We start from the raw sequence: 14,774 nt of genomic DNA on the forward strand, positions 1-14,774 counted from the left end.
AAATGCTCATGGGAGGAAATACAGGGACAAAGAGTGGAGTAGGGCTTGAAGAAAAGGTCATCCAGAGACTGTTCTACCTGGGGATGCATCCCATATACAGCCACCAAACCTAGGTACTGTTGCTGATGCCAAGAAATGCTTGCTGAAAGGAGCCAGATATGAGCGTCTCCTGAGATGCTCTTCCAGATTCCTATTAATACAGATCTAGACGGTTGTAGCTAACCATTGGACTGAACAAGGGGAGCTTTTGCTAGAGAAAAGACTGAAGGAGCCGACAGAGTTTGCAACCCCACAGGAAGAACAACAATATCACCAACCAGACCACATCAGAGCTTCCAGGTACTAAACGACCAACTAATGAGTACACATGGAGGGGGACCTCTGACTCCAGCCACATATGTGGCAGAGGATTAAATTGTACAGCATTAATAGGATGAAAAGCCCTTGGTCCTGTGAATGCTCGTTTCCCCAATATAGGGTAATGCCAGGGCGTTGTGGTTGGAATTGGTGGCTGGGAGCGTGAGCATCCTCATAGAAGTAGGGGGAAGGAGGAGGGAGTATGGGAGAGTGGGAAAAGGGGATAACATTTGAAATGTAAAAACATGAAATAGCTAAGAAAAATAAAATAAAATAAATAGAAGAAGCCTACAGAATTCCAAATAGATTGGACCAGAAAAGATATTCCTTCCATTACATAATAATTAAAACATCAAATGCACAAAACAAAGAAAGAATATTTAAAGTTGTAAGGGAATAAAGTCAAGTAACATATAAAGGCAGACTTATGAGAATTATACCAGACTTCTCAACAGAGACTCTAAACGTCATCTTGAGTATATGTCATACTGACCCTAAGAGAACAAAAATGCCAGCCCAGGCTACTATATCTAGCAAAAACGCTTAATTATTATAGATGGAGAAACCATGATATTCCACGGTGAAACCAAATTTACACAATATCTTTCCAGTAAACCAGTCCTATAGTGGATAATAGAAGGAAAAGTAGAACACAAAGAGAGAAACTACATCCAAGATAAAAACAATACATTAATTTTCTCGACACAAACCAAAAAGAAAAGAGCCACAGAAATATAATTCCACCTCTAACAACAAAAATAGCAAGACGCAACAATCATTGGTTTTTAATATCTCTCAACATCTATGGACTCAATTCCCTAAGAAAAAGACAGGCTAACAGACTGGATTTGTAAAGAGGATGTAGCATTTTGCTGCATACAGGAAAGATACCTCAGTGACAAAGATAGACACTGTCTTGGAGTAAAAGATTGGAAAAAATTTCCAAGCATATGGTCTCAAGAAATTCAACTGGAGTAGCCAGCCATTCTAATATCCAATAAAATACACTTCAAGCAAAAGTTATTGAAAGAGAAAGGGAAGGGCACTTCATAGTCACCAAAGGAAAAATCCAACAGGATGACCTCTCAATTCTGAAAATCTATTTCCCAAATACAAGGGCACCCACATTTGTAAAAGAAATGTCACTAATGCCTAAAACAAACATTGAACCTCACCCAAAAATATTGGGAGACTTCAACATCCAACTCTCACTAATGGAAACAGAAACAAAACAGAGACACAGTAAAACTAATAGAACTTATGAACCAAATGGATTTAACAGACATCTACAAAATATTCATCCTAAAACAAACAAACAAAAAATAATACCTTTTCAGCATCTCATGGTACCTTCTCAAAAGTCTACCTCAATTGGAGGTCCCGTGGATCTGTGCCTTGCTTCAACAGTGTTTGTACAGAACAGACCTGGGGACTCCCACCTTATTAGCTTCCAGCCATCTTACAAGTCTCTCCAGTCACAGCCTCCAGGACCATCTCCTTGCTGCCTTTGGCTCCTAGGACCAGTCAGCACTGTCTTCGAGGTTAGTCCCAAACTCCGGATCAGCCATGACCTCTCAGATTCGTCAGAATTATTCCACCAAAGTGGAAGCTGCCACGAATCACCTGGTCAACTTGCACCTGTGGACCTCCTACATATACCTCTCTCTGGGCTTCTTTTTTGATCCGGATAACATGGCTTTGGAGGGTGTAGGCCACTTCTTCCAGGGAATTGGCTGAGGAGAAGCACAAGGGTGCCAAGCACCTCCTCAAGTGGCAGAACCTCTTGGGGGCCATTCATTCTTCCAGGATGTGCAGACTTCATCTCAAGATGAATGGGGTAAAACCCAGGAGGCCATGGAAGCTGCCTTAGCTCTGGAGAAGAACCTGAACCAGGCCCTCTTGGATCTGCATGTCCTGGGTTCTGCCTGCACAGACCCTCGCTTGTGTGACTTCTTGGAAAGCCACTTCCTGGATAAGGAGGTGAAGCTCATTAAGAAGATAGGCAAGCACCTGGCCAATCTCTGTAAGCTGGCAGGATTACAACCAGCTCAGACAGTTGTAGCACAGGCATCTCTGGATGAATATCTCTTTGAGCGCCTCACAGTCAAGCATGACTAGGAGGCCTCTGCACCTTCAAAGGGGCTCACTCCTCTGCTTTGCACCAGCTGCCTCAGGACCTCCACCTGAATGACCCTCTAAAGCCACTAGGCAGCTTTGTAAGTTCCCTGGAGCCTCTCCTAAGTCTTGGACCAGGTAAACAGAAAAAAAATTGACCATACGATAACACAAAACAAGCCTCAACAGAGGCAAGAACATTGAATTAATCCCATGCATCCTATTGGATCACCGTAAACTGAGGCTGGTTTTCAATAACAACAAAAACACCAGAAAGTCCACATACTCATGGAAAATGAACAAATCTCTACTTAATGATAACTTTTTAGAATTTAATGAAAATGAAGACACGGCATACCCAAAATATGGGACACAATGAAAGCGGTGCTAAAAGGAAAACTCATAGCTCTGAGTGTCCTCCAAAAGAAACTGGAGAGAGCATTCACTAGCAGCTTGACAGCACACCTAAAAGCTCTAGAATAAGAAGAAACAAACACACTCAAGAGGTTTAGATAGCAGGAAATAATCAAACTCAGGGCTGGAATCAACCAAATAGAAACAAAGAGAACTATACAAAAAGTCCACTAAACTAGAACTTGGTTCTTTGAGAAAATTAACAAGATAGAAAAATCCTTAGCCAAACTAACTGGAGGGCACAGAGACAGAATCCAAATTAACAAAATCAAAAATGAAAAGAAAGACATAACAGAAACTGAGGAAATTCAAAAACTCATCAGATCCTACTACAAAAGCCTATACTCAACAAAACTGGAAAATTTAGATGAAATTGATGATTTTCTAGACAGATATGAGGTACCAAAGTTAAATGAGGACCAGATAAACTATCCCAAAACTCTTAAGGAAATAGAAGCAGTCATTAAAAGTCCCTCAACCAAAAAGGACTAGGGGCAGTTGATTTTAGTGCAGAATTCTATCAGACCTTCAAAGAAGACCTAGTACCAATACTTCTCAAACTGTTCTACAAAATAGAAACAGAAAGAACACTACCTACTTTGTTTTGTGAAATCATAGTTACTCTGATACCTAAACTACACAAATACCCACAAAAAGAGAGAACTTCACACCAATTTCCCTTATGAATATTAATGCAAAAATACTCAATAAAATCTCTCAAACTGAATCCAAGAACACATCCAAATGATTATTCACCATGATCAAGTAGGCTTCATCCCATGAAGACAGGGATAGTTCAATATATGGAAATTCACCAACATAATCCACTATATAAACAAATTTAAAAAATCCACATGATCATCTCATTAGATGCTGAGAAAGCATTTGGCAAAATATAACACCCCCTCATGTTAAAAGTCTTGGAAAGATCAGGAATTCAAAACACATACCTAAACATAATAAAAGCAATTTACAGCAAATCAACAGTCAACATTAAATTAAATGGAGAGAAACTTGAAACAATCCCACTAAAATCAGGGACAAGACAAGGCTGCCCACTCTCCTCCTATTTATTCAACATAGTGCTTGAAGTTCTAACTAGAGCAGTTAGAAAACAAAAGAATGTCAAAAAGATATAAATTGGAAAAAAACAAAGTCAAAATATCACTATTTGCAGATGATATGATAGTATAATTAATTCTACCAGAGAACTCCTACAGCTGATAAACAACTTTAGCAAAGTGGCTAGATATAAAACTAATTCAAAGAAATCAGTAGCCTTCCTCTACTCAAAGAATAGATGGGATGAGAAAGAAATTAGGGAAACAACACACTTCACAAACAGTCACAAATAATATAAAATATTTTGGGTTAACTCTAACCAAGCAAGTGACAGACCTGTATGACAATACCTTAAAGTCTCTGAAAAAAATTGAAAACCTTGGAGGATGGAAAGATCTCCTACATCTATAGACTGACAGAATTAACATAGTTAAAGTGACCATCTTATAAAAAGCAATCTACAGATTTAATGCAATCATCATTAAAATTCCAACTCAATTCTTCACAGAGATAGAAACAGCAATTCTCTACTTCACTTGGAATAACAAAAAACTCAGCATAGAGAAAACAATGCTTAATAATAAAGGAATTTCTGCATGAATCACCATCTCTGACCTCAAGCTGTTCTACAGCGCAATAGTAATTAAAAAACACAACTGCATTGTATTGGTAGATAGACAGGTAGATCAATGGAATAGAATTGAAGACTCAGAAATGAACACACACACTTAAGTCACTTGATCTTTGATAAAGAAGCCAAAACCATCCAGTGGCACTTGCTCGACTGGCAGTCTGAATGTAAAAGTATGCAAATTGATTTATTTTTATCTCCTACAAGGCTTAAGTTCAAATGGATCAAGGATCTTCACATAAAACCAGAAATGCTGAATCAAATGGAAGAGAATTTGGAAAATAGCCTTGAACACATGGGCACAGAGGAAATTTTCCTGAACAGAACACCAATGGCTCAGGTTTGAAGATCAACTATAGACAAAGGAGACCTCATAAATTGATAAGCTTCTGTAAGGCAAAGGATGCTGTCCATAGGACAAAATAGCAATGTACAGATTATGAAAATATTTTACCAATGCTCTATCAAATAGAGGGCAAATATCCAAAATATGCAAAGAAATCAAGAAGTTATAATACAGAGAACCAAATACCCCTATTTAAAAAATGAGAAAAAGAGCTAAACAAAGAATTCTCAGCTGAGAAATCTCAAATGGCTGAGAAGTACCTAAAGATATGTTTAACATGCTTATTCATCACAGAGATGAAGAAATGTTTAACATCCTTAGTAATCAGGGAAATGCAAATTAAAATGACCCTGAGTTTCTACCTCACACCAATCAGAATGGCTAAGATCAAAAGCTCAGGTGACAGCAGATGCTGGTGAGGATGTGGAGAAAGAGGAACACTCCTCCATTGTTGGTGGGATTGCACGCTGGTATAGTCACTTTAAAAATCATCCTGGCAGTTCCTCCAAAAATTGGAAATATTTCTACCTTTAGACCCAGCTATACCATTACTGGACATATACCTCAAAAAATGCTCCAACACACAAGGACACATTCTTTACTATGTTCATAGAAGCCTTATTTATAATAGCCAGAAGATGGAAACAACTCAGATGTCCCTCATCAGAAGAATGGATACAGAAAATGTGGTACATTTACACAATGAAGTATTACTCCACTATTAAAAACAATGACTTCAGGGGCACTCGAGCGGAAGGTCCCCTACACTCCAGACACCGCCCAGACCTGAAGAGACCTGGTCAACAGTTCTCTGCACCCAAATTCCATGGGAGGGAGAGCTAAACCTTCAGGGGGCAGACACACCTGGGAAGCCAGAAGAGACTACACTCTGCCCACATTTCTGAATCCAGAGGAAAACACCTAATGCCATCTGGGACCTCGGTGCACGGAGGCTCAGGGAAAAGGCTTCGCAGGCACTCCTGGTTGCCGGCTCACAGAGAGCTCAAAAGCAGCCCCCCCACGAGCAACTTGAGAAGAGGGACCACAGGTAAGACCAACTTTTCTGCTCCAAGCAACCTGCCTGGTGGACTCAGGACACAGGCCCACAGGAACAGCTGAAGACCAGTAGACAGGAAAGACTACACGCCCGAAAGCAGAACACTCTGTGCTCATAACTGGCTGAAAGAAAACAGGAAAACAGGTCTACAGCACTCCTGACACACAGGCCTATAGGACAGTCTAGCCACTGTCTGAAATAGCAGAACAAGGTAGCACCAGAGACAACCTGATGGCGAGAGGCAAGAGCAGGAACCCAAGCAACAGAAACCAAGACTACATGGCATCATCAGAGCCCAATTCTCCCACCAAAGCAAACACAGAATATTCAAACACACCAGAAAAGCAAGATCTAGTTTCAAAATCATATTTGATCATGGTGCTGGAGGACTTCAAGATAGACATGAAGAACTCCCTTAGAGAAACACAGAAAAACATAAATAAACAAGTAGAAGCCTACAGAGAAGAATCACAAAAATCCCTGAAAGAATTCCAGGAAAACATAAATAAACAAGTAGAAGCCTATAGAGAGGAATCACAAAAATCCCTGAAAGAATTCCAGGAAAACACAATCAAACAGTTGAACGAATTAAAAATGGAAATAGAAGCAATAAAGAAACCACAAAGGGAAACAATCCTGGATATAGAAAACCAAAGCAGAAGACAAGGAGCCATAGATATAAGCATCACCAACAGAATACAAGAGATAGAAGAGAGAATCTCAGGAGCAGAAGATTCCATAGAAATCACAGACATAACGGTCAAAGATAATGTAAAATGGAAAAAGCTACTGGTCCAAAACATACAGGAAATCCAGGACTCAATGAGAAGATCAAACCTAAGGATAATAGGTATAAAAGAGAGTGAAGACTCCCAGCTCAAAGGACCAGTAAATGTGTTCAACAAAATCATAGAAGAAAACTTCCCTAACCTGAAGAAAGAGATGCCCATAGGCATACAAGAAGAATACAGAACTCCAAATAGATTGGACCAGAAAAGAAACTCCTCCCATCACATAATAGTCAAAACATCAAATGTACAAAACAAAGAGAGAAAATTAAAAGCAGTAAGGGAAAAAGGTCAAGTAACATATAAAGGCAGACTTATCAGAATCACACCAGACTTCTGAGCAGACTATGAAAGTCAGAAGATCCTGGACAGATGTCATACAGACCCTAAGAGAACACAAATGCCAGTCCAGGTTACTGTATCCTGCAAAACTCTCAAGTAACATAGATCAAGAAACCAAGATATTCCATGAGAAAACCAAATTTACACAATATCTTTCTACAAATCCAGCACAACAAAGGATAATAAATGGTAAAGCCCAATATGAGGAGGCAAGCTACACCCTAGAAGAAGCAAGAAACTAATCGTCTTGGCAACAAAACAAAGAGAAGAAAAGCACACAACCATAATCTCACATCCAAATATGAATGTAACAGGAAGCAATAATCACTATTCCTTAATATGTCTCAAATCAATGGTCTCAGTTCTCCAATAAAAAGACATAGATTAACAAACTGGATACACAACGAGGACCCTGCATTCTGCTGCCTACAGGAAACACACCTCAGAGACAAAGACAGACACTACCTCAGAGTGAAAGGCTGGAAAACAACTTTCCAAGCAAATGGTCGGAAGAAGCAAGCTGGAGTAGCCATTCTAATATCAAATAAAATCAATTTTCAACTAAAAGTCATCAAAAAAGATAAGGAAGGACACTTCATATTTATCAAAGGAAAAATCCACCAAGATGAACTCTCAATCCTAAATATCTATGCCCCAAATACAAGGGCACCTACATACATAAAAGAAACCTTACTAAAGCTCAAAGCACACATTGCACCTCACACAAAAATAGTAGGAGATTTCAACACCCCACTCTCATCAATGGACAGATCATGGAAACAGAAATTAAACAGAGACGTAGACAGACTAAGAGAAGTCATGAACCAAATGGACTTAACAGATATTTATAGAACATTCTATCCTAAAGCAAAAGGATATACCTTCTTCTCAGCTCCTCATGGTACTTTCTCCAAAATTGACCATATAATTGGTCAAAAAAACGGGCCTCAACAGGTACAGGAAAGATAGAAATAATCCCATGTGTGCTATCAGACCACAACAGCCTAAAACTGGTCTTCAATAACAATAAGGGAAGAAGGCCTACATATACGTGGAAGTTGAACAATGCTCTACTCAATGATAACCTGGTCAAGGAAGAAATAAAGAAAGAAATTAAAAACTTTTTAGAATTTAATGAAAATGAAGGTACAACATACCCAAACTTATGGGACACAATGAAAGCTGTGCTAAGAGGAAAACTCATAGCGCTGAGTGCCTGCAGAAAGAAACAGGAAAGAGCATATGTCAGCAGCTTGACAGCACACCTAAAAGCTCTAGAACAAAAAGAAGCAAATACACCCAGGAGGAGTAGAAGGCAGGAAATAATCAAACTCAGAGCGGAAATCAACCAAGTAGAAACAAAAAGGACCATAGAAAGAATCAACAGAACCAAAAGTTGGTTCTTTGAGAAAATCAACAAGATAGATAAACCCTTAGCCAGACTAATGAGAGGACACAGAGAGTGTGTCCAAATTAACAAAATCAGAAATGAAAAGGGAGACATAACTACAGATTCAGAGGAAATTCAAAAAATCATCAGATCTTACTATAAAAGCCTATATTCAACAAAACTTGAAAATCTTCAGGAAATGGACAATTTCCTAGACAGACACCAGGTACCGAAGTTAAATCAGGAACAGATAAACCAGTTAAACAACCCCATAACTCCTAAGGAAATAGAAGCAGTCATTAAAGGTCTCCCAACCAAAAAGAGCCCAGGTCCAGACGGGTTTAGTGCAGAATTCTATCAGACCTTCATAGAAGACCTCATACCAATATTATCCAAACTATTCCACAAAATTGAAACAGATGGAGCCCTACCGAATTCCTTCTATGAAGCCACAATTACTCTTATACCTAAACCACACAAAGACCCAACAAAGAAAGAGAACTTCAGACCAATTTCCCTTATGAATATCAACGCAAAAATACTCAGTAAAATTCTGGCAAACCGAATCCAAGAGCACATCAAAATAATCATCCACCATGATCAAGTAGGCTTCATCCCAGGCATGCAGGGATGGTTTAATATATGGAAAACCATCAACGTGATCCATTATATAAACAAACTGAAAGAACAAAACCACATGATCATTTCATTAGATGCTGAGAAAGCATTTGACAAAATTCAACACCCCTTCATGATAAAAGTCCTGGAAAGAATAGGAATTCAAGGCCCATACCTAAACATAGTAAAAGCCATATACAGCAAACCAGTTGCTAACATTAAACTAAATGGAGAGAAACTTGAAGCAATCCTACTAAAATCAGGGACTAGTCAAGGCTGCCCACTCTCTCCCTATTTATTCAATATAGTTCTTGAAGTTCTAGCCAGAGCAATCAGACAACAAAAGGAGGTCAAGGGGATACAGATCGGAAAAGAAGAAGTCAAAATATCACTATTTGCAGATGATATGATAGTATATTTAAGTGATCCCAAAAGTCACACCACAGAACTACTAAAGCTGATACACAACTTCAGCAAAGTGGCTGGGTATAAAATTAACTCAAATAAATCAGTTGCCTTCCTCTATACAAAAGAGAAACAAGCCGAGAAAGAAATTAGGGAAACGACACCCTTCATAATAGACCCAAATAATATAAAGTACCTCGGTGTGACTTTAACCAAGCAAGTAAAAGATGTGTACAATAAGAAGAAAGACACTGAAGAAAGAAATTGAAGAAGACCTCAGAAGATGGAAAGATCTCCCATGATCATGGATTGGCAGGATTACTATAGTAAAAATGGCCATTTTACCAAAAGCGATCTACAGATTCAATGCAATCCCCATCAAAATACCAATCCAATTCTTCAAAGAGTTAGACAGAACAATTTGCAAATTCATCTGAAATAACAAAAAACCCAGGATAGCTGAAACTATCCTCAACAATAAAAGGACTTCAGGGGGAATCACTATCCCTGAACTCAAGCAGTATTACAGAGCAATAGTGATAAAAACTGCATGGTATTGGTACAGAGACAGACAGATAGACCAATGGAATAGAATTGAAGACCCAGAAATGAACCCACACGCCTATGGTCACTTGATTTTTGACAAAGGAGCCAAAACCATCCAATGGAAAAAAGATAGCATTTTCAGCAAATGGTGCTGGTTCAACTGGAGGTCAACATGTAGAAGAATGCAGATCGATCCATGCTTATCACCCTGTACAAAGCTTAAGAGCAAGTGGATCAAGGACCTCCACATCAAACCAGACACACTCAAACTAATAGAAGAAAAACTAGGGAAGCATCTGGAACACATGGGCACTGGAAAAAATTTCCTGAACAAAACACCAATGGCTTATGCTCTAAGATCAAGAATCGACAAATGGGATCTCAAATACTGCAAAGCTTCTGTAAGGCAAAGGACACTGTGGTTAGGACAAAATGGCAACCAACAGATTGGGAAAAGATCTTTACCAATCCTACAACAGATAGAGTCCTTATATCCAAAATATACAAAGAACTCAAGAAGTTAGACCGCAGGGAGACAAATAACCCTATTAAAAATGGGGTTCAGAGCTAAACAAAGAATTCACAGCTGAGGAATGCCGAATGGCTGAGAAACACCTAAAGAAATGTTCAACATCTTTAGTCATAAGGGAAATGCAAATCAAAACAACCCTGAGATTTCACCTCACACCAGTGAGAATGGCTAAGATCAAAAACTCAGGTGACAGCAGATGCTGGCGAGGATGTGGAGAAAGAGGAACACTCCTCCATTGTTGGTGGGATTGCAGACTGGTACAACCATTCTGGAAATCAGTTTGGAGTTTCCTCAGAAAATTAGACCTTGAACTGCCTGAGGATCCAGCTATACCTCTCTTGGACGTATACCCACAAGATGCCCCAACATATAAAAAAGACACATGCTCCACTATGTTCATAGCAGCCTTATTTATAATAGCCAGAAGCTGGAAAGAACCCGGATGCCCTTCAACAGAGGAATGGATACAGAAAATGTGGTACATCTACACAATGGAATATTACTCAGGTATCAAAACAATGACTTTATGAAATTCGTAGGCAAATGGGTGGAACTGGAAAATATCATCCTGAGTGAGGTAACCCAATCACAGAAAAACACCCATGGCATGTAGTCATTGATAAGTGGCTATTAGCCCAAATGCTTGAATTACCCTAGATGCCTAGAACAAATGAAACTCAAGACGGATGATCAAAATGTGAATGCTTCACTCCTTCTTTAAAAGGGGAACAAGAATACCCTTGGCAGGGAAGAGAGAGGCAAAGATTAAAGCAGACACAGAAGGAACACCCATTCAGAGCCTGCCCCACATGTGGCCCATACATATACAGCCATCCAACTAGACAAGAGGAATGAAGCAAAGAAGTGCAGGCCGACAGGAGCCGGATGTAGATCGCTCCTGAGAGACACAGCCAAAATTCAGCAAATACATGGGTGAATGCCAGCAGCAAACCACTGAACTGAGAATAGGATCCTCGTTGAAGGAATCAGAGAAAGAACTGGAAGAGCTTGAAGGGGCTCGAGACCCCATATGTACAACAATGCCAAGCAACCAGAGCTTCCAGGGACTAAGCCACTACCTAAAGACTATACATGGGCTGACCCTGGACTCTGACCTCATAGGTACCAATGAATATCCTAGTAAGAGCACCAGTGGAAGGGGAAGCCCTGCGTCCTGCTAAGACTGAACCCCTAGTGAACTAGATTCTTGGGGGGAGAGCGGCAATGGGGGGAGGATTGGGAGGGGAACACCCATAAAGAAGGGGAGGGGGAGGGATTAGGGGGATGTTTGCCCGGAAATTGGGGAAGGGAATAACACTTGAAATGTATATAAGAAATACTCAAGCTAATAATAAAAAAAATAAATAAAAAAATTAAAAAAAGAAATACCCAATTTAATAAAGATAAAAAATTTAAAAAAAATTGATGAAGCTAAAATTGCATAAGGAAATGGACTGGATATATGTCTCTCCTGAGACACACATCCAGAGCATGTCCAATACAGAGGTTAATGCTAGCAGAAAAACAACCCAACTGAGAACAGGACCCCCTTGCGGGGAATTAGAGGAAGTATTGAAAGAGTTGAATGGGCTTGCAACCCCATATAAACAGCAATACCAACCAACCAGAGCTTCCAGGGACTAAACCACTACCCAAAGACTATACATGGACTGACTCACAGCTCCAACTGCATATGTAGCAGAGAATAGCCTTGTTGGGGCACCAGTGGAAGGGAAAGCCCTTGGTCTTGCCAAGGTTGGACCCCCTGTGCAGAGGAATATGGGGGAGGGCAATTAGGGGGATGTATAGGGGAAATATCTGTATGAGGTTGGGGGAAAGAAGGGAATTCGGGTTTATGGACAGGAAACCAGGAAGGGGAATAACCTTTGAAAAGTAAGTAACGAAATATATAATAAAAAATTAAAAAGAGGAGGAGGAGGAGGAAGAGGAAGAGGAGGAGCAATAGGAGGAGGAATAGGAGGAGGAAGAAGAGGAGGAGGAAGAGGAGGAGGAAGAGGAGGAAGAGGAGGAGGAAGAGGAGGAGGAGGAGGAGGAAGAGGAGGAGGAGGAGGAGGAAGAGGAGGAGGAGGAGAAAGAAGAGGAGGAGGAAGAGGAGGAAGAGGAGGAAGAGGAGGAGGAGGAGGAAGAGGAGGAGGAAGGATAGGAGAAAGTGGAAGAGGAGGAGGAGGAGGAAGAGGAGGAGGAGGGGGAGGAGGAGGAGGAGGAGGGGGAGGAATCCAATGTGGTGGCTGCCCACATACAGATTCCTTAAAGTAAACCTATTTTGGGACCAATGGTTACCTTTGAGTCTCTGGTCAGTGCATTTAATTCTAATATTTGATTCCAAAACAGGAGGTGAGGTTTTCTTTTATTCAATGCAAGTAGTCTAGAGAGGTTCTTGGCATATCTTAAAAATATTAATTCATCTTTCTCTAGAAAAACCCTGCAATTGTCTTCCTACACATATAGCATCATTGGAGATAGGGAAACATTAACTACCTTTCTTGACGGGTTTGCTCTTCAGTAGTTTCCATGGCACATTCCAGAGAGTTCTGGAGAGACTGCAACTGATTCAAGGTTTCCTTCAACAAAAATCGAGTGACAAATTGTTCCAAATTGGAGGCTTCTTGGTAGTCCTGTTTGTTACAAAACAAATGTAATTAGAAGTTTGCTGTTTAGTAGAGACAAACTTTCAGGAAAAGATTTTTCCCCTAAGTACCCATCAGTCTTAGACTAATCCTGAAAGGGAAAATGGAGAAGAAAGAGTTATCAGCCCAGAAGTCTGTGGTAGGTCTCTGTCCACCTGCCAGAGGCTAAACTTAAAACTGACTAGACCATATAACAACTCACTGCACCAAGTTTAGCAAAAGGACAAACCTTTAGCATTATTAAGTAATATATTAAGTATTAGATTAATTTATAGATATCCATTGGAAAAGAAAAGGTTTTCATAAAAATGTTAAAATATAACATTTGTAATGTGATGACTTGCTTTGTTCCGTTTCATGTAAATAGTAACTACACCATCATGTATTTTCTTTTTTTCACCCACAAAATATAATCCTGCTTCAACAAATGCTTTAATTATTCTTGATATGCTTATCACACTTGATCTGTATTTCAGGGAAGACAGAAAAGTTAGGTGTAATTATTTTAAAATCTGGAAAGTTCTAGACTTGGAATATTTGAAGTTTATTCAATTTCTTCGGTCTGCTCATCAATGTTAAAGACTCTCTGCGGCTAACTTCTATCACAAGAGTTCCATGTCTTCCACCAGCCATAGGCTGACTTGGACATAGCAGTTGCCACTTGCTTCTTGTGGCAGATGAGTGAACTCTAGATTAGTGGTGCTCAACCTTCCTAATGCTCTGACCCTTTAATACAGTTCCTCACGTTGTGGTGACCCCAACCACAAAATTATTTTAATTGCTACTTGCAGAAGTAGGGCAGGAAAGATTGTACGAGCCAGGGAAGTAAAAAACACCACAAAATAACTGCCCACAGAATAAACTACCCAGGGTTCATAGGGGCTCTCAGAGACTGAAGCAACAATCAAGCTAGGTCCTCTACATATATGTTATGGTTGTGTAGCTTGGTGTTCTCATGGGACTCCTAACAGTTGAAGTGGGGTTATCTCTGACTCTTCTACCTGCTTTGGAGACCCCTTCCCTTCTTTTGGCTTGCTTTATCCAGCCGTCCATTCTTGATATGAGGGTTTGTGCCTTGCCTTACTGCAACTTGATATGCCAAGTTTGGTTGGTATCCCTAGGCCTGTTCTTTTCTGAAGGGAAATAGAGGAGTGGATGAAGGTAAGGGATGTGGGAGGGAAGGACTGGGAGGAAAGGGAGGAGAAGAAACTGAAGTGAGAATGTAATATGTGAAAGAAGAATAAAAGAAGATGAGGAGACAGAGGAAGAAGCAGAAAAAAGCAGAAGCAGAAACAGAAGCAGCAGCAGCAGCAGGAACAAGAAGAAGAAGGAGAAGGAGAAGAAGGAGGAGAAGGAGAGAGAAGAAGAAGAAGAAGAAGAAGAAGAAGAAGAAGAAGAAGAAGAAGAAGAAGAAGAAGAAGAAGAGGAAGAGGAAGAGGAAGAGGAGGAGGAGAAGGAGGAGGAGGAGAAGGAAGAGGAGGAGGAGGGGGAGAAGGAGGAGGAGGGGAGGAGGAGAAGGAAGA

General features: G+C 40.1%; 1 protein-coding gene and 1 pseudogene across 1 annotated transcript in view; one reads left to right on the top strand and one right to left on the bottom strand.

Annotated features, from left to right (window-relative positions):
• The window catches only part of Necab1 (N-terminal EF-hand calcium binding protein 1), a 220,630-nt gene that overhangs the window by 71,039 nt on the left and 134,817 nt on the right, over positions 1-14,774 (bottom strand). Inside the window, 1 exon segment of the mRNA NM_022302.1 lies at positions 13,103-13,239. Coding sequence (NP_071638.1) covers positions 13,103-13,239 — 137 coding nt within the window.
• LOC108350937 (ferritin light chain 1 pseudogene) lies at positions 1,924-2,615 on the top strand (annotated as a pseudogene).

Source organism: Rattus norvegicus, chromosome 5 (assembly GCF_036323735.1).
Source record: "Rattus norvegicus strain BN/NHsdMcwi chromosome 5, GRCr8, whole genome shotgun sequence".
NCBI classification, from domain to species: Eukaryota; Metazoa; Chordata; class Mammalia; order Rodentia; family Muridae; genus Rattus; species Rattus norvegicus.